The sequence below is a fragment of the Acomys minous genome (genome assembly GCF_964271855.1).
Source record: "Acomys minous genome assembly, chromosome: 1".
NCBI lineage: Eukaryota > Metazoa > Chordata > Mammalia > Rodentia > Muridae > Acomys > Acomys minous.
Window position 1 is genome coordinate 173590153 of NC_140483.1, and position 23677 is coordinate 173613829.

Sequence of the window (23677 nt, forward strand, 5' to 3'; positions counted from 1 at the left end):
TTGTATAATCCTCTCATTAAAGTGCTGACCAGGATATATTATGATTATCTTTTAGATTTGTCTGTCAGTGAATTAAAAGGAGTGAAAGGACTATGAGATCATTTTTTACTTATGGAACTGATTGTAATTTAAAAGTTGCCTCTAAAAAGCCAGTAATTAGTGGCTTATCGATGACTATCTACATGTTACGTATGATCCTTGAACTCGCCAGCCTCATTGGTTTTTTTTTTTAAATCCTGTTTCCTGAAGATCAGCTGAAAGGCATGCAGGTGTTAGCACAGCCATCTTGATGGTGACAGCCCTGTCCATAAAGCCTTCTTGCATCTAGTCATTCGTGTTGTTCAGTGTCATTCTGACCTAGCCTAGCTAGATATGGCATGCCAACCCAGGAGGCACTTAGAACACTGACAGCCAATAAGGCAGCACAAAGTGCCATGCACATATGCTTAGCAGGGTTCAGCGTAAAGAAATCTAATCACATGTGTCTCATTTTCTTGAAACAATTTATTCTGAGAAAGAAAATATCTCTTTGTGGAGGGCTTCAGATCTTTGTAAACATATATGTCTGTTCTTGAGTTTGGGTTTTTAAGTTTTTTTAAATAGTCCAAGATCATGGTAATTGTGGGAGCATTGTATGGCAGCCTGCAAGTATTCTTGCTGTCTAGTACCTATGAATGATTAAGTCACCTGATGGTCCATCTTGATACTTTGATCTGAATGTTCAGCTTTTCAGATCTTTAATTGGGAAGTGGCCAGCTTGATAGGTTGATTCAAGAGATTAGTTGTTCATATCTGTAGTTGGGATGTAGCTGTACAGTGGGGTGGTTGAGCAGGGATGTAGCTGTACAGTAGGATGGTTGATCTGGGATGTAGCTGTACAGTGGGGTGGTTGAGCAGGGATGTAGCTGTACAGTAGGATGGTTGAGCAGGGATGTAGCTGTACAGTAGGATGGTTGAGCAGGGATGTAGCTGTACAGTAGGGTGGTTGAGCAGGGATGTAGCTGTACAGTAGGATGGTTGAGCAGGGATGTAGCTGTACAGTAGGGTGGTTGAGCAGGGATGTAGCTGTACAGTGGGGTGGTTGAGCAGGGATGTAGCTGTACAGTGGGGTGGTTGAGCAGGGATGTAGCTGTACAGTAGGGTGGTTGAGCAGGGATGTAGCTGTACAGTGGGGTGGTTGAGCAGGGATGTAGCTGTACTATAGGGTGGTTGATCTGGGATGTAGCTTTACAGTAGGGTGGTTGATCTGGGATGTAGCTGTACTATAGGGTGGTTGATCTGGGATGTAGCTGTACAGTAGGGTGGTTGATCTGGGATGTAGCTGTACTATAGGGTGGTTGAGTAGGGATGTAGCTGTACAGTAGGGTGGTTGAGCTGAGCAGGGATGTAGCTGTACAGTAGGGTGGTTGATCTGGGATGTAGCTGTACTATAGGGTGGTTGAGCAGGGATGTAGCTGTACAGTGGGGTGGTTGATCTGGGATGTAGCTGTACTATAGGGTGGTTGAGCAGGGATGTAGCTGTACAGTAGGATGGTTGAGCAGGGATGTAGCTGTACAGTGGGGTGGTTGAGCAGGGATGTAGCTGTACAGTAGGGTGGTTGAGCAGGGATGTAGCTGTACAGTGGGGTGGTTGAGCAGGGATGTAGCTGTACAGTAGGGTGCTTGAGCAGGGATGTAGCTGTACAGTGGGGTGGTTGAGCAGGGATGTAGCTGTACAGTAGGGTGGTTGAGCAGGGATGTAGCTGTACAGTGGGGTGGTTGAGCAGGGATGTAGCTGTACAGTAGGGTGGTTGAGCAGGGATGTAGCTGTACAGTAGGGTGGTTGAGCAGGGATGTAGCTGTACTATAGGGTGGTTGAGCAGGGATGTAGCTGTACAGTGGGGTGGTTGAGCAGGGATGTAGCTGTACAGTAGGATGGTTGAGCAGGGATGTAGCTGTACTATAGGGTGGTTGAGCAGGGATGTAGCTGTACAGTGGGGTGGTTGAGCAGGGATGTAGCTGTACAGTAGGGTGGTTGAGCAGGGATGTAGCTGTACAGTAGGATGGTTGAGCAGGGATGTAGCTGTACTATAGGGTGGTTGAGCAGGGATGTAGCTGTACAGTAGGGTGGTTGAGCAGGGATGTAGCTGTACAGTGGGGTGGTTGAGCAGGGATGTAGCTGTACAGTAGGGTGGTTGAGCAGGGATGTAGCTGTACAGTGGGGTGGTTGAGCAGGGATGTAGCTGTACAGTAGGGTGGTTGAGCAGGGATGTAGCTGTACAGTAGGGTGGTTGAGCAGGGATGTAGCTGTACTATAGGGTGGTTGAGCAGGGATGTAGCTGTACAGTGGGGTGGTTGAGCAGGGATGTAGCTGTACAGTGGGGTGGTTGAGCAGGGATGTAGCTGTACTATAGGGTGGTTGATCTGGGATGTAGCTGTACTATAGGGTGGTTGATCTGGGATGTAGCTGTACAGTGGGGTGGTTGAGCAGGGATGTAGCTGTACAGTAGGGTGGTTGAGCAGGGATGTAGCTGTACAGTAGGATGGTTGAGCAGGGATGTAGCTGTACAGTAGGGTGGTTGAGCAGGGATGTAGCTGTACAGTGGGGTGGTTGAGCAGGGATGTAGCTGTACAGTAGGGTGGTTGAGCAGGGATGTAGCTGTACAGTGGGGTGGTTGAGCAGGGATGTAGCTGTACAGTAGGGTGGTTGAGCAGGGATGTAGCTGTACAGTAGGATGGTTGAGCAGGGATGTAGCTGTACAGTAGGATGGTTGAGCAGGGATGTAGCTGTACAGTAGGGTGGTTGAGCAGGGATGTAGCTGTACAGTAGGATGGTTGAGCAGGGATGTAGCTGTACAGTGGGGTGGTTGAGCAGGGATGTAGCTGTACAGTAGGGTGGTTGAGCAGGGATGTAGCTGTACAGTAGGGTGGTTGAGCAGGGATGTAGCTGTACAGTAGGGTGGTTGAGCAGGGATGTAGCTGTACAGTGGGGTGGTTGAGCAGGGATGTAGCTGTACAGTAGGATGGTTGAGCAGGGATGTAGCTGTACAGTAGGATGGTTGAGCAGGGATGTAGCTGTACAGTAGGGTGGTTGAGCAGGGATGTAGCTGTACAGTGGGGTGGTTGATCTGGGATGTAGCTGTACTATAGGGTGGTTGATCTGGGATGTAGCTGTACAGTAGGGTGGTTGATCTGGGATGTAGCTGTACAGTGGGGTGGTTGATCTGGGATGTAGCTGTACTATAGGGTGGTTGATCTGGGATGTAGCTGTACAGTAGGGTGGTTGAGTAGGGATGTAGCTGTACAGTAGGGTGGTTGAGTTGAGCAGGGATGTAGCTGTACAGTAGGGTGGTTGAGCTGAGCAGGGATGTAGCTGTACGATGGGGATGGTAGTGGTTCTGACTTTGCCTCATTTCTGGTAACAGCAGCTGGCAGGATTGGAGAGTTCTGGCAGGTTGTAGGTCAAGGCTAGTTTCTCACCTTCTGCTTTGCCAGTCTATGCTTGCTACAGTGCTAGTAGAGGATCTGCCTCTGCCAGTAGACTGCCAAGGTATCATAAGTAGGTATGGATCAGGGCACTGTTTACTTCCCATGGCATCCTCAGGTATTGTGACCATTGTGTAAAGTGTTGAACATAGGTACCCTTTCTTTCATAATAATAACTGTATGACCGTGTGTGTGCACACACATATGGACCAGGGAAAATGGAGAGCAGAGAGGGATAAATGAGAATGATTGTAGTTCACGGAGAAGAATAAGGAGTCTCATGTTCTTTATTTCTGTTTCTTATTGAAAACTTCTTAAAATTAATATTTTTTATTCAATTTTAAATACAATATATTTTGTGTAATATTCCTTCTCCTCTTCAACTCTTCTCAGGTTTTCCTACCTCCCTACCCACAAATCTTCATGTTTTCTCTCCATTAAGGAAAGTCCAACAAAGCACACAAAAAACAAAATTTGAAAATCAACACAAATAGTTTAAAAAGCCCAATGAGACAAAAACAAAACAAAACAAAAAGCACACAAAGAAACCATGCTCTGTTTTGTGTTTGCCAACTACTCTTGGGCATGGGATCTGCCCTGCAGTGTGGTTGGTAACCTGGTGCCAGTCCTTTAGAGAAAAGGGGTTTCCCTCTCCCAGCCGGTATCAATTACAAACAGCTTCTTGGTAAGGGGCGGGGCTTTGTCTCCACACTGGAATTTTTGTCTGGTTTGAACTTTTACAGGTCTTAGGCATGTGGCCACAGCCTCTGAGAGTCCTGATGTGTCTGGAAGATATGTTTTCCTCGGAGTCACCCATCCTCTCTGGCTCTCATAATCTTTCTGCCTCCTCTTCTGTATAGACTGAGCCTTGATGGGAGGGTTTGATAAAGACATCCATTAAATACTGAGCGCTTCAAAGTCTTTCACTCTCTGCACACTGTCTAGTGTGGGTCTCTGCGTTAGTTCCCAACTACTGCAAGAAGAAGTGTCTCTGATGCGGACTGAGCAATGTTCTTATCTATGGATTTAGCAATAGGTCATTAAGAGTCATTTTATTGCTATTTTCTATAAAGAGAATAATAGTAGTACGTTTTCCTTCAGACCTATGACCTATATAGTTTTGGGTCCTTGGCCACTTTAATAGTGTGAGGTATGAGGTTAATCACAGTTTCTGTTGATTAGATACTAGAATGTGTGGTCAGTGGTTATTCTAGAAATCTAAGGCCCTATCAAAGTTGTGATAGGTCTTGTGAAGCTAAAAAACAATTAGAGATAGTACACATATTTCATAAAATACATTCTTCCAAAGGAACAATGAAGTATTCTTGATATGCCTCTCTGTTGGTGATAGAAAGCTGACTCAACAGACATGATTTGCAGATCTATAGTGAAATAATTTTGAAAGATTTCTTAGGGGAAAATACTGTATTTTCATGTGTACCTCTAGATAGGTGGTAGGCTTTTCCTGAAAAATATTATATAGTATTTTTTTTTTAGGTTTTGTCCAGGGAACTGTGAAGTTAGCTTGGCCTAGCTGCCTTGAGAGCCATGTGTCATAGGTTTTTGGGGTTAGAGTCTATGGCTCCTGGGGCACAATGTGCCTTCCAGCTCCTGAGAGACTGATGCACTCCCTCAGGCAGTGAAGCATCCAGGGCTCTTTGTGTTTCTCTGTATGTCCCCTTGGAAGTCAAGGAAGCAAGGGAGCTTGACAGTGGTCTTGGACTTTAATGTTGTGTACCCTGTATAACTTGCAAACATCATTGTGTCCTGGCAAGTACAACTGTATTGATCCTGGCAATTGCCATTATATTCTTTTTCTGATAAAGGTATAAAATGTCTGATTGATCTCAATAAAATTGTCACAGCCTCAGTTGTGCTGTGATGCCTCCAACCCTCCAACCTAGCCTGTTTTCATTCCTTGTGGCCATATCAGGTCACCTTGGCTGTTAAGGAAGCGCAGGTGCTTACCATTTGTGGCTCACATGCGTCTCAACCACTCCACCTGCTATTGTAGTAGGAGACAAAATACAGGTGATGCTAACACATGGGCAAGGTGGTGGTCCAGTGAAACCTCATGTGCAGTAAAGGATGCATCTGGTACTTGGGCTAGGATGTGCTCTGCTCTCTAATATGTAGTAGGAAAAGTAATATGAGGAATATGTAGACTCCTGTTGTTTGTTAAGATGAAGAGCAAAAAGGAGAAGAGAGAGAAAACTATGTGGATCAGAAGTGGATGGAAGATATTCAAAGTAGGAGTAGGAGAAAGGGAGGCAGGAAGACAGACCGCTTACCATGTCCACGGGATGCTAAGAGTGAAGATTATAGCTGGCTGATTTGTATTGGAAAGCCCATAGTGAAGGATTTATTGTTAAGCAATGTAGGCCATAATATATTGAAATAAGTAAAGTTTTAGGCAGATTTTAAGAATAAGTAAAAATTAAAATAAATCTTGCAAACCAATGTTTCTCAATAAGTATTTTGTGATAAGTTAAAAAAGCAAATGATGTAAAGTCCTAACATTGGTTGCTTTTACCAGGAGTCCAGGATGCAGACATGGTCTTAAGTCCATCTTAGTTTTTTTTTTTTTTTATTGGGCCTATTTATAATCTTTTATTTTTCTGGCTTGTTTTGGATTTTCTCTGAGTATGACAAGATACCATAAACAAAAGCAACTTGGGGAGGATAGAATTTATTTGACTTCCATAGTGTAGGCCACAGTCCATTGAGGAAAGCCAAGGCAGAGACCGAGAGGCGGGAACTGCAGCAGAGGCCATGGGAGAACACTGCCTACTGCCTTACTCCTTCAAAAAGACACACTTGCTCAGTTTGTTTTCTTACACACCCCAGGCACCCCTGCTTAGGGCTTAGCGCCACCCACAATGCACTGGCATCTCCCTCATCAATTATTGATCAAGAAAATATTCTACAGGGTTGCCTACAGCCAGATCTTATGGAGGCATTTTTTGGGGGGTTTCTTCCTCTCTGATGACTCTAGCTTGAGTCAAGTTGACAAAAACCTAGCCAGCACAGTATATATTGAGTCCAGGAGGATTTATAGCTGTGTATGATAAATGATGAGTTAGGTAATTTTCTAGAAATGACCAATCATATAGTTAGTGATATTTGGCAGAAATTCCTTTTCTATAGTAAGATGGAAGTGAAGGACGTTAGAGACCACATGGGCAGTTTGCATCTAACTCAGGAGCAGAGATGGGTGAGATCCGTGAGTCTCATGAGGCTGTGAATAGAAGTAAATTATTATAACAGTTTCAAAGACAGTCACCTGTAGACAGTTTGTCTCGTCAAGCTTTTGAGTTTTTAGAGTTCTGTTTCTTTTTTTCTGTCACTTGTGCCTTATGACTTATCTGTTGGAAATACTTGCTTTTTAAAGATCAGCCATAAGAGAGATAGTAAATTTCTTTTTCTAAAAATTAAAATTCCAGAGCAGAAGTAATGCAGCTACTTTTTTTATTCTTTAAAAATATACTGAGAAACCTGGGGCTGGAAAGATGGCTCTGCAGGGAAGTGCTCCTACAGCTCTTAAAGGAGACCAGGACGGGAGGCCCTTGTGGGCTCTGTGGGCACCTACACTCACATATGCACAGATACACAATACATATAAAATCAATAACAAATAACACAAACCTTTAAGAATATTAAGGTTAGCACTGTTTTATTACATATACATTTGTATTATTACACATATATACAATAGATTGCCTATAGCAAGAAGAACCATGACACAATCAGGAATTATATAAATGTTACATTCTTAGTGTTTTGGCTATTTGTATTTGACAGCCTTGAAGAAGACATCTTTCCTATCTTGGTGCATCTACATTTCTGAATGTAAATCAGTCTCCATCACATATTGTCATTATTGACTTAGATCACCCATCTAGACCTAAAAGCATCTTAACCACTAAACAACTAAGCTTCATTGTCAAACTAAGATTAGCACTGTTTTTAAAGTGCTATGTAATATATAAAATACAAAACGTCCACTCAGCATTCAAATAGAAGCATTTTTGAAGTAGGAAACATCTTATATATTTTTATCACAGATATCTGTAAGAGTAAATAGTAATATAATTGTAGTCATAGTATGATCAACGAAATAAACAGAATTCAAAACGGACTTGAAATTCTATCATCTGCCTGTTTATCTAATTTATATGATTTTTTTGAGGCAGTGTTTCTCTGTGTAGCCCTGGCTGCCATGAAACTTGCTCTGTAGACCAGGCCATCCTCAAACTCAGAGATCTGCCTGCCTTTGTCACCCGCATTCTGTCATTAAAGGCATGTGCCACCACAGCCCATCTTGAAATTATAATTTAATCCATGGCCATGTGACTGATTTTTAAATCCCAATTTATATTAAAATAGGAACTTTAAAAAGCAAATGGCTTAAAAAAGTTTTATTTTTTCTAATTTTATTTTTAAAAATTTTAGAAGTTAGGAATTTGCTTTAGATTCTCTTTCTGGGAGAGAGTAATTTTGTGTCCAGTGGGTGGTGTTTTTTTTTTTTTTTAATTCAGATTACAACTCAATTGTTATCCCCTTACTTGCATCCTCCTGTTCCTCCGTCCCTCTTTCACCCTATTCCCCTCCCCTAGGTCTGTGACAGAAGGGGACCTCCTCCCCCACTATATGGTCACAGCCTATCAAGTCTCATCTTGGTAGCCTGCTTATCCTTTCTCTGAGTGCCACCAGGCCTCCCCACCAAGGGGAAGTGGTCAAATATGAGGCACTAGAGTTCATGTCAAAGTCAGTCCCCACTCTCCACACAACTGTGGAGAATGTCCTGTCCATTGGCTAGATCTGAGTAGGGGTTCAATGTTTACTGCGTGTATTGTCCTTGGTTGGTGCAGTAGTTTGAGCTGACCCCCTGGGTAGGCGGTGTTTGTAAGGAAATCCCACGTTATCGGCTATCGGCTTTGAAACCGGCTCTCCATTACCTGTGCAGAGCCTTTTTCTTCCCTCAGGAGCAGGTCCTCGCAGCAGGGGAGAGCTCCTCTCTTGTCTGTGAGTCAGTTCCCTGTGTATCCAGCCTCTGCACCCTTCTGCAGTCTCCCCTCCCCTCCCGTGCACCCCTCCCTTTCTCCCCTGCACAGCTCCATTCAGCACTGCTATTTCTTTTGCCTGGCCTGGTGTCAGTTATTCATACGCTCAGCTTGATGGTTTTACTCTTTATCCATTAAGATAAAAGAAATCCTACACAATCCTTTTTCAAGATTGTTCTAAAAACTTTTCCTACAGCCATTTGAAGAACGTTTTTAGACACCTTTCAAAGTTTTAGTATAATTTAAAAGTGGGGAAAAATCTCTTAGAATTTTAGTGGAACTACTTGTGATGCGGTGTCTGATTTGTCTTGTCTTTCAGTAGCACAGTTAACTTTCAACAGCGTGTTTTAAACTAACTACAAGTATTTCACATGCAAGTTAGGTCAGGCATGGTGGCACAGCGCTTGTGCACCCCCAGGATTGGTGGAGCCTAGGCATGAAAGGCCAAACTGGGGAACTGAAAGTATTCAAGTTTTAAACACCAGGACTCTGCTTCTGTTCATAGGCTTCCTTAGCGGATGTAGGATGTGGCTGCGCTCAGTGTATGCCAAGCCCTCACGGGTGCAGGCCAGTGCCCGACGCCACTCGGGTTAAGGACGCCCCGTGCCTGCACTGCTGGGGGTTGCACCTGCATTGCATGGTTCCCCCTCTTTGCCCATATTAGCAATCTGCTTTTGTACTTTGACATCTAGGAATTCCCTGGTGAATTTTGTCACAGAAAAAAGAGAATCATCAATATCGCAGTTAAACTTGACTTTCAAAGCTAATAGTATCTCATTTGGGGGCTCAAATTTAATAAATTTTCTTTGATTCCGGGTGAGTTTTTAAACATCAAACAATGAATTGGCCAGGGTGCAGTAAAATATTTAGATCTATTGACTATGGTTCAGAAGGGTAGAAGGCAAAACACTAGTGGTTTGATGTTGATAAGTTCTCAGTACCTTAATCCACATTAATGTTTTCTTTCATCTGAGTGATGATTGGTGACAAAAAAGGAAGAAGGAAAGTATGTGTATCCAAGTAATGTGCAGCCCAAAGCAGTTATATTTGTGAGATACAGTTTACTTTATCATGCTAAGAAAGTGTGGTAGCATTTTCATCCCGATAGAAGACTGGAAAGTACTGGTAGAGATAAGCCAAGCATTGTGAACGAGCGCTGCAGGAGCACGGAATGCTCTCATGGCCTGCCGTATCTGTAGCATGCCCTTTGACACGCACTTATTGATAGAAATCTCAGGCCTAGCTTGAGAAAACAAGGGTTCTTATTTATATCCATATGTTAGCATGGACAATTAAGAATGTGTCTGTTCATGGTGTTTCCTGGTTTAAGAAAGAAAAACCTACACGATATAACAATCTGTGAGATGTTTATATTTCTCATCTAACTGTTTTTATATGCTAATAAATAATTGTAACAGTTTTAGAAATTGCCCAAGTACAATAGAAAAAATAGAGAGTTTATTTGTTTCATTGATTGATTGAGTCAGTGTTGTGCAGTCTGGGCTGATCTTCAGCTAGCTCTGTAGCCCAGGCTGGCCTGGAACTTGGGATCTTATGCCCCAGGTTCTGTGTGTTGAGATTACAGTCATGAGCTACAGTGTTACAGCTGAGGTGTTCAGATAAAACAAGATATATAAATGTGTTCATTTGGCAGATAATCTTATTTTTTATACTTAACAGTGTTCTTGATGTATGCTTCTTCATAAAAACTGTCATGTGGCAATTAGATTTGTGTGTGTGTGTGTGTGTGTGTGTGTGTGTGTGTGTGTGTGTGTGTGTGCGTGCAGGTGAGCACATGTGTGCACAGGGGCATAGTAGCCAGAGGTTGAACTCTGGATTGGTTGAGCTGGGTGTCAGGAAAGCCCCAGGACCCCACCTGATCCTACCTCCAGAATGTACCCTGGTTTTACATGGGCACTGGGGATTCAAACTCTGGTCCTTATGCTTGCATGGTAAGCTCTTTAACCACTGAGCCATCTCCGCAAACCGTACAAGGTAATTTTATAGTATTTGTTAAATATATGATAGAAAATTAAAAAATATGTAAAGACTCACCCAAGCACCAAAGGTTAGAAAATATGTCTGCATATTGAAAACTCTTCTTACTCAGATGACTGACTAAAAGTGAGAACTTTATCTTAAATGCAGACTAGAGCATGAAATTCATATGCCTACTGGAGTTTCTTTATACTTGATATGTGTGCACTAATTTGTCCAGCAGGTGGCAGTGTGATATCAATTGCCCACAGTAGCTCTGCCTTGGAACTCCCTCTGAATGTGCTTGTGTTCGTACCTATCTGAACACTTAAACTATAGTACAAATGCTACTGATTTTATTTTCACTATCTTATTTAGAGGTTTTGTGACCAAACCAGTTTCCATGTACTTATGCTAAGACTTAAGTTTAATTAAGACCTACGGTTTTAGGTGTCTGAGAGAGCTAAGCAAACCTCTTCCTTGTGTATTTTTAAGTGCCCTTTTGTGTTGAGCGTATTTGTTCTTATTCCAGAGTATGTGTAAGTGAAGTTTCTTTTCAAAACCCAGTACCTAGGAACTATTGTGCTCAGCATGCGTGATCTAGTATCAGTTAAACATGCTTTTAAGAAAGTGATAATGGGGACTGCAGCTTGCTTCTGATTTTGTTACATACACACACACACACACACACACACACACACACACACACACACACACACACACCCTTTTCCGAGTGGAACTGTGAAGGAATAATTCAAACCATCTTGATCAGAAGGCCCCTGCGCCTCTTCTCCCCTCTTCATTTCAAGCAGGAGGATGCTTTTTCTTCTTAACATTCTCCCCCTGCACTCTGAATTAGAGATTTATTTGCAACGAAAAATCAATTAGTCCTAAATTTATTCATGGATTTCAGGTCCAGCGATCAATGCAAGTCCACTCAGTGGGCTCAAGGGGACCCAGTTCATCCCAGTTAATGTGTCTGAAGGGGAATTACCATTGATGCTGTTTTTTTCCCTTTAGGTCAGAGATCAGATCTCGCTGTCACGGACTGCAGCAAGTAGGAATGACTTCACCCTGCAGCTACCCAAACTGCACCTGGAGACCTTCGCATTGGAGGGACTCAAGGGTGGGCCAGAGGTTGTAGCCTGCCAGGTTAGAGTCTAAATAACATTGTTTGCTACTGAAATGTATAGAAAATAAATTGTCCTAACTGGAAGGGAATGAAAGCCTTGGAGTATTGTGAATAATTTAGATGAGATGCAAATAAATGTTTTCTATCATGTAGTATAAGAACGTGTTTCTTTAAAGCCAGAGCTTGCCTATTAAAATAACGCAGAAAAGCATTTTACAAAGAAATATGCACTTATGTCAAAGTGCAATATTAAAAGAACCACTTTCCTATCAGTGAAAGCTGGTAAGACATTAGGCTGTTATCTTTTCAGGACAATCTCTATTTGTTGCTTTTGTTGTATTAAAATAAGTCACTTTACATAAAAAAATTTTAATAGAGAAATCTGAAATTTTTTTCATGTTAATTCCAAAATATATCCATATTTTAATTCCACAAAAACTTAGAGTCTAAGTGTATTTTGCATTAAAGAGTCCTTTACCTCTTAATGATTGTTTTGTTGAGCATTGTCCTATGGTGTGCAAACTGGGCCATCTTATTTTAAAGCTTAAGACATCAATTCATGAAACCTTGGATAGCTTTAAGCTTAATTCAGGAGCATATTTTCCAGAACCATTCATTTTCAAAAATTTGTAGCTATCCTGTTCTAGCATGGCTACATTCTTGTGATCATATTTCCTTAAAGTTCATATTACATTTTTAAGTTGGAAAAGACAAAAATCAGCAAATACTTTATTTTTCCTTTAGTGTCCGAAGCCTCCATTTGAAAAAAATTGATCAGTGTTATGTAAATTATTGGAAGCCTGATTTTTACAAAAGAGTGTCCTTATTTAACAGTTCTCTAATTGCCAAATATCGTTAAAAGGAAAAAAATTAAAAGCCACTATTAATATTTGGAAATTTAAAATAATTTTTTCTTTCCTCAGTTTGTGACTGTGTAGAATTTACACAAAATACCTGCTAGTTCATATAGTCTGTGTTAATGCTTACATGTTCTACACCCCAGTTTAATCTGTTATTAGAACCTGGGTTATGCAGAGAAAAATGCTCATAGGTTTTTTAAAATCTAAAATTATAAAACTAGGCATAAGACATTTTTATTTTCTTTATAGGCTTTAGAATTATTTATGATAAGATGAAATGTGTGTTTTAAATTTGACTATCAATATTTACAAATTTATTATAGACATGAATGAAATATGATTTGAGATTTTTCTAGTAAGTATAAAATAATCCTTTATTTGGCTATCTTGATTTGATCTCAGAAGGCTTAGTTTTTGTCAAAACTTACAAATAAATAATTCTCTGAGGTTCTGATATAAAGGCTCAGCAAGAAAGAAATGCAAGGGACTTATAGTTTGACTCCTCTACTGCTTGTCATGTTATCACACACCTAAATGCTCGTGCAAGTACTCTGATGATATGCATGGGATGCACTGTTTAGTACCAGTTTAGTAATCTGCTGGGAGTTAGAAAATTAGGAAGACAGTAAAACCGAGGATGATGACAAGGATGGCGAGGATGGTGGCAGCTTCCATTTCAGTGACCTGTGACCTGCCTGTGCCACAGCCTGTCAGCTCATACAGTTCTCGAAGGGGCTGGCAAACAAGTGGCAGTGTCTCCATTTAAAACCAGAAAACAAAAACCACCGCAGGTAATTCTCCTCAGATGAAAATCTAGTAGATGGGAGGACAAATTCAAGTATCCAGGTAGCTGGCTGCAAAGCCCAAGTGGCCAGTTTACACTGGGGAGTTCAGCAGCCTGGGCTAGGTGATGAGGGTATAACCTTGGAGACTTGTTTTGTGCCGCTTAGAAGGTGTTCGTTATACATCTGTGTAGGTCATAGTTTATGCTGTAGTGTAGACAAATTCACAGGCACTTTTCCCCACTCAATAACCAAATCATATGAAAAATATAGTCTTCAACTTTTTATAAGGTAATGTGTGTGTTTACTATATTTACATAGTTTTTGGAATTCAGTATTTTAAAAATTTATAATTGGCACATAGTAATGGTATATATTTATGGGGTAAAATATTTTCATGACTATATGTAATATGTAGCAGTGAGTCCTGATTAAGTAAGGGTAATTAGGAACATGTCATCACCTCGCAGGTTATTGTTGGTGTTGGGAACATTCAGAATCCTTGCTTCTAGTGATTTGGAATACATAACAAACTCCCAGAAGCCACATGCCTTGCCCTGTGCCGCAGAACTATGGCCCCTGCATCTCCTAACTTCCCAGGCCTGGCAATCCACATTCTCTGTGCACTAAAAGCATCTCATTTATCTTCCACACATGAATGCGACCATGTGGCGCTGGTTGTCACCGAATAAAATGTCCTCCCAGTTCGTCTGTGTTACCAGGACACTAACCCTTCCTATTGATGAGTATTGCTATTGACAGGACATTACTTTTTATTGGCTAATAATACTCCATCATGACATATGCCACGCTGTTACTCCATTTATATGCCTAGCTTGATTCCACATTTTCACTTTTGTGAGAAGTGCTAGGAAAAAAACCTAAGAATACAGGTACACACTGAGGTAGAAGGTACTAGAGGATTCCAGTTTTTCTTTTTACAAAGTGGGATGTAGCAGTTTTCCAGGACTGGAGCAGGAATGGGTGAAGCAGAGAACAGAGTGCACCGAGTAAGCTCGCAGCGCCTGGTGACTTCCTCCCACCCTCTGATGGGTGGTGAGGGTGAGGGAGCAACAGCAGCTCTCTTCACTACTCTAAGGCATTTGTATGTCTTATTTCGAGGAATGGTCACTTAGGATGCTTTCACCATAGTTTCTTCCAAAGCTCCAAATACTTCAAGTACAGTCTACTTTCACTTCCTGTTTACTTTTTATGGCAGGTGATTTTCCTGGGAGGTCATGCCCTCAGTGAAACCTCTTGCCTAAGTGCCTATGGCAAGTTTAAAATTTTTATAAATTCCAAGCAATAGCCTTTTAAGTCTTCACTGTAATACTGAGAAAAATTAAACCATCCTGACCAAAACTTTAAGTAAAATGGCCAGTGTGAATTCAGAGGACTTTGTAATAAAACCATTTTGCTCATACAATATAAAGATAATACCTGATTTTTATCGTCCTACATTCTGAAGTCTGTTTTTAAAGTAATCTTGATCTGTACCGTTGGTGATATCTAGCAAATATTGACAAGTGAGCAATAGCTATTTGCATTCCTTACCACTCAGCGATAAGAAGTGGCTACTCTTGAAGCAGGGGCCGTAGCTAACGTGTGATGATGCACCTGCTCGGGCACCACAACCTCCCTGAGTCCGCTCAGATTCTACGAGTGGCCAGGACTCCGCTTCCGTCCCAGTGTTTACTGCCCTCCATCTTAGCCTGATGCCCAAGAGCAATTGGTTCTGTTGTACAAAGAGCTGAACTGAAGGTCTTTGAGAGGAGGTGAGACATGAACAGAGCAGACACTCAGTCAGTAGGGTAACATTCTATTCTGCGCTCAGTCGCACCCGTCACTTTCTGCAAAGCATGGCCCACTCGCTTGAGTTTGTATCTTGAGATGACAAAGAGAGAGAAAGAATTAAAGTAGGGTCTTTCTATAACATAGGAAATATAGGGGACTAGGAATCCAGAAGAGGGCTGACCAAAGGAGCCTCATGACTTGTCTATTTTGGTGTCTTCGTCTCTAGAAAGCAGGGGAGCTGTCCCCAACTCAGCATTAGTGTGATGGCTAACTGGGCTCAAACGCTCGCTACTGGGTAATGACAGATAGGATATAAACAGAGTATTTGTCAGGTCTCCGCAAACACGGAAGCCTCAAGAGGCGGGTATTCAGCCTTGTTCAGGCTTCAGCCTCGGAGCTTAGAGCAGAGGAGGCTCACAGTGCACACGTGTGAGAGAGAACTCCAGATGCTTGGCAGGGTCACAGGACGAGGCTTTTGTCACAGTTGCGCATGCTCCTAAGGGACTTGGTGCTCATTTCTGAGATCTAGGCTCACACCGTTTTAAGTCAGAATCTCCCAGCCTGTCTAATGAAAGTGTTTTAAGGCTTGGTGCATAATGACTGCCCCTGGAAATAAGCATATTTCATAAATGTGTGTTTATGAGTACTTCATTAGGGAGCCTTCATTTGAAACCACTTACTTATAAGGTTTTTAAACAATATAGCCTTTCCTGCAATCTCAGTAAGCCTTTAACTGCTCCTAAGCCATAATGTCATAGCAGGCCTCGCTCACATGTTTTTGCTCTATGCTCACGACTGTCAGCGTCCCACCATTTTACATTTATACTCATTATTAGGTCTATCAGTTTCTCTGAGCTATCTCTGTATTATATTGATAAGTCATAAGGAATGTTAAGAAGGACATATTTACTTTTTTTTTTTTTTTTTTTTTTTATTTATTTATTTATTTTTTTTTTTTAATACATTTTTATTAATTTATACATATTACATCTCAGTTGTTAGCCCATCCCATGTATCCTCCCATCCCTCCCTTCCTCCCACTTCCCCCCCCTACTCCCCTCCCCTATGTCTGTGTCTGAGGGGGATCTCCTCCCCCTGAATATGCTCATACGGTATCAAGTCTCTCCTTGGTGACCTATTATCTTTCCTCTGAGTGCCACCAGGCATCTCCATCCAAGGGACATGATCAAATATGGGGCACCAGAGTTTGTGTGAGAGTTAGATCTTCTTCTCCACTCAACAGTGGAGAATGTCCATCGGCTAGTCCGGGTAGGGGTTCAAGGTTTTTACTGCCTATTTTTTCCTTGGCTGTTGCCACAGTTTGCGGAGGACCCCAGGGCCCAGACTCGCCTGTAGTTTTCCAGGACCCACTGGATCCTTCCATTTCCTCTTTCTCCCAGGCTTCTCACACCTAAAGATTCAATAGGATGTCCTCCCCTCTTACCCATTATTCTGGTAGGTACAGTTTTTCATGGGGACGTACACCTTGGGCTAGTGTCTCGATATAAGTGAGTATATACCATTTAGCTCTTTTTGCTTCTGTGTGAACTCACTCATTATGACAATTTCTAGTTCAATCCATTTGTCCACAAATTTTGGAAATTCCTTGTTTTTAATAGCTGAGTAGTATTCCATAGTGTAAATGTACCACAGTTTCTTTATCCATTCTTCTGTTGAGGGACACGTAGGTTGTTTCCAAGTTCTGGCTATTATGAATAAGGCAGCTATGAACATGGTTGAGCATATGTCCCTGTTGTGTGGTAGTACATCCTCTGGGTATATTCCAAGGAGTGGAATAGCTGGGTCTTGAGGAAGCCCTATTCCCATTTTTCTGAGAAAGCACCAGATAGCTTTCCAAAGTGGTTGTACTAGTTTGCATTCCCACCAGCAATGCAGGAGTGTTCCTCTTTCTCCACACCCTCGCCAGCATGAGGTGTCAGTTGAGTTATTGATCTTAGCCATTCTGATGGGTGTAAGATGGAATCTCAGTGTCGTTTTGATTTGCATTTCTCTGATGACTAAGGAGGTCGAGCATTTCTTTAAGTGTTTCTCAGCCATTTGATATTCCTCTGTTGAGAATTCTCTGTTTAGCTCTGCGCCCCATTTCTCTATTGGGTTATTTGGTTTGGTGGTGTTTAATTTCTTAAGTTCTTTATATATTTTGGATATTAGACCTTTGTCAGATGAAGAGTCGGTGATGATCTTTTCCCAGTCTGTAGGCTGTCGCTTTGTTCTCTTGACAGTGTCACCAGCCTTACAGAAGCTTCTCAGCCTCATGAGGTCCCATTTATTAATTGTTGATGTTAAGGCCTGGGCTGTTGGTGTTCTGTTCAGGAAGTTGTCTCCTGTGCCTATGAGTTCCAGACTCTTCCCCACTTTTTCCTCTAACTGGGTTAATGTCTGTGGTTTTAAGTTGAGGTCTTTAATCCACTTGGACTTGAGTTTTGTGCATGGTGACAAATAGGGGTCTAATTGCATTTTTCTACATGTAGACATCCAGTTAGACCAGCACCATTTGTTGAAGATGCTGTCGTTTTTCCATTGAATGGATTTGGCTTCTTTGTCGAAAATCAGGTGAGCAAATGTGTGTGGATTCATCTCTGGGTCTTCAGTTCGATTCCATTGATCCACTAGCCTATTGCTGTGCCAGTACCATGCTGTTTTAATTACTGTTGCTCTATAAGTGTTACATATTTACTTTTTTATTTAAAGAAGGATGAAATAAATGATGTTGGTACCCAAACTACTTGAGAATAAAAATACCTGCAATTATCTGTATTATATTTTCCCATGTATTTTCTTGGCACTCTTAGTGTAGCAGCCTTCTAATTTTCCTGCTAGAAACTTCCCCATTTTTGGCATTCTTAGAAATTAAGAGATGCTAGACAATTTCATTTATAAGACTGTACCATCTCGATACTTTTTTCTTTGTGTCACCACATCTGCATACATGAATTTTCAGAGAGCTATTACCTTTTTAAACATGAATATGAACCACTTTGAGTGAAAAGCTTGTTAAATATAACCATCACTATTTTTTAAAATAAAAAGAATATTTCTGATTAAAAATTTTATTACTATGGTTCATTAGTTTCATAACATATATCGTAACATTATAACAGTGTCATTTCCTGGGTTCATATTGACATTTATCTCAAATAATATAACTTGCTAGAAAATTTGCTAATGTTAAAAATTGGGTTTTTAAAAAAACATTATGAAAGCTGTACATGATCCTGACGAAAGATCATACCCCAGTGAGTCTAAAAGAAAATTAAGATCTTCTGAAATTTGGCATCTAGACATCCAGAGTTAACCTTTATATACCTTTCTTGTTATTTTTAGCCATAAATACAAACTTTATGGCTCCTCAACTTTCTTGTTAGCCTCAGATGAGGCACATGCTGAATTATAAAATAATACATCTTAACCATTTATACAAAGAAAATAATTAAAGATTATCATTTGTATATAACGTATTTCTGTATCTAACTAGTAACTCTTTCATATAGTAACTAGGCCATACATAGTATTTTGTAAGCATTATTTTAAACCCAGTAACATGGTTATCTTTTTTGTTTTAGATTACTGATTTTACAAGATAGCATGCTATCTTTCTTCCCTTACTGTCTATATTTTATTGAAAATGATTTGCTATGATAAAGTATGTTTCTTTAACTCCATTCGTAAAATGTAATCTTGTACACTGCTAGCCAGAAACTACTGTCTATTAAAAGCTGATAAATTAATGCTTTAAGAAATATTTAATGCATGTGCTATTTTACACCTCCCTGTATGGGTTGCTGTTCAGATCGGAAGTTTGGCCCCCCAGCTCCGCCACTGGGACTTTTCATCTGTCTTTGCCTTTTGAAAGGAAGAAAATGACACACGAGGGCAAGGAATGGAATCGCTCTAGCTTCTGCTGCAGTTTTTCAGACTCCCACAATTCCATGCTTGCTACGCATGAACACGCTGAATCGTGTCATCTGTGGGAACGGTCTGGTGTCAGTGCCCTGAACTTACACCATGTAAAATCTGCTAGGAATTCTTTAAAATGGGTATGATTTATACAGTAATCTTTTAAATTTTATAATTTCATTTTATTAAGGAAAAATGCTTAGGAAGAAAGTAAAATCTTAGCAGAACTGCTATTAAGGGAATTTGAGTCAGCTGTGGAGCTGATTCAAGAATTCCTTCTCAACACAGGACGCACATAGCAGGCATTTCGTTAGTTTGGACAACTACTGTCCTTTTCATGGGACACAGGGCTATTCCTTGGAAAGAATAAATGTGTACTGTTCTTCTTGGGGTGTCAACAGTGTGACTGGGCTTCTGTCCCACAGTCACCACTTTCCAGAGCTCTCAGCACTTCCTTCTTCCAGCACCCTGGTTTCTTTTGTGCAGTGGATTCCCATTGTGGCGCATCTTGGGATGATGTGAGGAGCATATGGGGGTCTGAAGTGGTTTTCTTTAATATTTGGCTCATGTTTCTGGGTCAGGTATAAAATGCCTTAGTGCCCAACTGTGGTTGTGATGCCATTATTTGACACAAAGCTAAAAAATCAGACTAGGGAGGTTGGCAGCCATGAGGCTGCAGTTTTCTCCTAATCATCACGGACTGTGCTACAACATCATGTTGATCAGGATGGTAGTTAGTTTCTTAATAGCATGGCATTTGGAAAGGATAGAGTAATTCCATTTCCTAAGGAGCAAGGCATCAAGGCAAGAGAGAAATCATGTCGGAGTCAGAATGCCTGCACTGAAGTCCCAGCTCTGTAACTTACCACCCTGGCAAGTCCATCGGCATCTCTGAACCGCCCCTCCCACACCTGGAAAGGTGAAGCGTGTCTTACTTTGGCCCACAGGACTGTGGGATGATGCATGTATGTGAAGGTGCTTTCCCCACGTCAGGAGGTGTTGTATGAACAGAGGCTGTATTGGACTGAGCTGTGGAAGGTCTGGGTCAGGAATAGTGACCTAAATAGAGGAATATTTTAACGCTTTGACTCTTAGCAGTGTTTGAATGAGAACATGTCCACACGTTCCTCCAAAAGCATCAAATACCCAACAACCGCAGTGTTTCGTTCCAGTTTGTCTAAAGTTATTGTCAAGATGTGCATGGGGAATGCTCATACACTTTTGTCTAATTATGAGATTTTTTTTCCTGCCATCGTTGCTCCCTTCGTATTTTCTTTTAAACCCCTTTTTGTTACTGTTATATGCACAATTTACATTTTTTGTTTGGATTTCGCATTCCAGTTCTGTGGAATGGTAGCAATATTTGTCTATGTATAAAATATTTAATATACACTTAGCAAAAAGAAAAAAAGGCAAAACAAAAAGTACATAGTTTTTTTATGTTGCCCATTTTAGTTGTAGGTGGCCCTAATAGGAAAAGTGATGAATGATGCAATTTTTTGTCATTAATGTAAAAAGGGTAAAGACTAAATCCTAAATTTGATTCTTCTTTTGCCCCTCATTTCTGAAGCCAATTTTAAGTACAAGTGTGTAACCTTCCTAGCTAACACCTTTTGTGGCTTATTATTAAGAGACTGAAGCCCGTGAGCATTTGAACTTTCAAGTGCTACAACCAGAATTGCTATTCATTTTGTCTTCCCGTTTGATGGACTGCCTAGGTGAAGACCTGGAACAGGAAGGGTTATCTGCAAATTGAGTGAGTTTATTATGGCTTAGTGATTTGCTGATTGATTTCATTTGCTGTCAGTTAAGGCTCTCTTAATGTCAGTTTTCTTTGCATAATGCCTTGAAATAAAGACTGATGAAGTTCTTCAGATTGATGGCGCTTATATAAACTGACCCTGATTTGCCCTATTCTCCATGACAATTTAAGTGACAGCAGTTAGAGGAAAATACAGCAATGAATATGCAACTTAAGGATTAAGGGAGGCGCAGTAAATCATTCGGTCTAAAATTCCACACAGAAGTCATTTCTTTCAGTAATTCCACAGATACCTTAAGTTTTCTGAAGTAGGTTATCACTCTTCAATGTATTTTAGCATGCTATCTATCTATCTATCTATCTATCTATCTATCTATCTATCTATCTACTTGAATTGCAGAGGAAAACTAAAAGGGACCCTGAGTCTTAACACAATGGTAAACCTTTTTCTCTTCACTTATTAAACATGGAGTTGCTGAGAATCATAGCTTAAATATTTATTTTGAATATACACATGCAAAAGAATAAAACTGAAGCTGAGAGCTCAGTTGATAATATATTTGTGAGAGGACCCAAGTTTTCCGCTTATCAAGCGCATAAACAATCTGGGCTTGGAGGAAGAAACTTGCTTGTCATCCTAGCACCGGGAAGGCAGAAGCAAGTGGATCCCTGTGCTGCCACATGCTTATGCATCGGTAAAAGCGTGCACATAAAAAGACTGAAGAACAAAGCGGACTTTTATGTCATGAGCAAAACCAACCTGTAGTTGTTTAGAACCTTTCACTAGAAGTGGTAACATTCTGATAGTGCAGCTCTATCATTTCGTGTTAGCTAGACTTCCTCTATGAAGGACTTTGTCTCCTCAGCTTTCTAGTTACCCCAAGATGAGATAAATGCTAAATTATAAAATGATACATCTTAAAATTTTTCCACAAAGAAAGTAATCAACAAAATGAAAAGGCGACATGTGCAATGGGAGAAAATACTTGTAAACCTCTATATAATTAGACATCAATGTTTAAAATATACAAGAAACTCATATAACGGCATAGCACAAAACCTGGTAACCAATTTAAAAATGTCCAAAGTCCTGAATGTTTATTTTCCCAGGGAACATATACAGTGGCTAATAGATGTATGAAAAAGTTGTTTAGCATCAGTAATCACCAGGGGAGTTAAAAACCAAACCACAGTGGCCTATTCCTCACATCTCTCAGGATGCCTGTTATCAAAAACTCAAGAGTTGGTTAGGAATAGAAGGAACACATCTCAACAGAGTAAAGGCTATATTCAAGCCAGGAGCCATGAGAGTGTTTTCATTATATACGGAGCAAGACAAAGGTATCTAGTTTCCCCACTCATTCTCAATACAGTCTTGAAGTCTTAGACATAGCAACACGACAGGAGAAGGAACAGGGATACAGGTAGACAAGGAGGAAACCAAAGTACCATTCTATGTAGATGGTATGATTTGTGTCACAAGAGACCCCAAAGACTTTACCAGAATCACGTCTAGCTGATCAACAGCTTCAGCAAGGTGACACAATGGAACATTAATGTGTACAGATCAAGTAGCCTTCCTGAATACCATTAACACGCATGCTGAGGAAGAAATTAGGAAAATAATCTTGTTCAAAATTGCCTCAAAAATTCCTTGGCATAAACTTAATCCAAAGCAACGAAAAGACCTCACAATGAGAGAAAGATTTAAAATGCTGAAGAAATTGAGGACACTATGATGGAAAGGCCTCTCATGTATATGGACCTGAAACACTGTGAGAATGTTTGCCTTACAAACTTAATCCCTAGCAAAAGTCCAATGATACTGCTGGATGTGGTGCACACACCTCTAATCCCAGCATTTGGGAGCAGAGGCAGGCAGGTCTCTGTGATTTCAAGGGTGAATCCCAGGCCAGCCAGGGGCCACATAGTGAAACTCTGTTTCAAAAAAGAAAAAAAGTGAAAAAAAAAAAGAGGCTGGAGAGATGGATCAGTGGTTAAGAGCCCTTGCTCAACCAAAGGACCTGAGTTCCGTTCCCAGTACCCATGTACAACAGCTCACCACCATCTGTAATTTCAACTCCAGAAGACTTGATACTTCTGGCTTCACAGGCACCCATATGTAGACACTCACATGCACACAGTTAAAAAGAACAAAAATAAGTCTTTAAAATGCAAATGATGTTTCTTTATAGAAATAGAAAAACTCATATGGAAGCACAAAAAACTCTGGATAGACAAAGCAATCCTAAGGAAAAAAAAAACATGATGGATGTATGACCATATCTGACTTCAAATTATACTACAGAATAGGACATAATAACAAAATGGCAAAATAGTTATATAGATCATCAAATTGAGTAAAGGAACTGCCTGTAAGCTCATACAACTATAGACACTTGATTTTCAGCCACTGCATCCAACCCACACATTGGAGAAAAGACAGCCTCTTCAATAAATAGCTCTGGGAAAGCTGGATATCTATGTGCAGCGAATGACAGTACATCCTTATGTATCTATGTGCAGTGTGTGACAGTACATCCTTATGTATCTATGTGCAGTGTGTGACAGTACATCCTTATGTATCTATGTGCAATGTGTGACAGTACATCCTTATGTATCTATGTGCAGTGTGTGACAGTACATCCTTATGTATCTATGTGCAGTGTGTGACAGTACATCCTTATGTATCTATGTGCAGTGTGTGACAGTACATCCTTATGTATCTATGTGCAATGTGTGACAGTACATCCTTATGTATCTATGTGCAGTGTGTGACAGTACATCCTTATGTATCTATGTGCAGTGTGTGACAGTACATCCTTATGTATCTATGTGCAGTGTGTGACAGTACATCCTTATGTATCTATGTGCAGTGTGTGACAGTACATCCTTATGTATCTATGTGCAGTGTGTGACAGTAC

The 23677-nt window shown here is 40.8% G+C and overlaps 1 protein-coding gene across 6 annotated transcripts in view; it reads left to right on the plus strand.

The window, feature by feature from the left end:
* Window positions 1-23677, plus strand: part of CCDC171 (coiled-coil domain containing 171) — a 304004-nt gene that overhangs the window by 211918 nt on the left and 68409 nt on the right. For all 6 annotated transcript variants that reach the window (XM_084777633.1, XM_084777635.1, XM_084777632.1 and 3 more), the window contains one exon: window positions 11526-11657. In XM_084777633.1, coding sequence (XP_084633759.1) covers window positions 11526-11657 — 132 coding nt within the window. The remainder of the gene's footprint in view (window positions 1-11525; window positions 11658-23677) is intronic.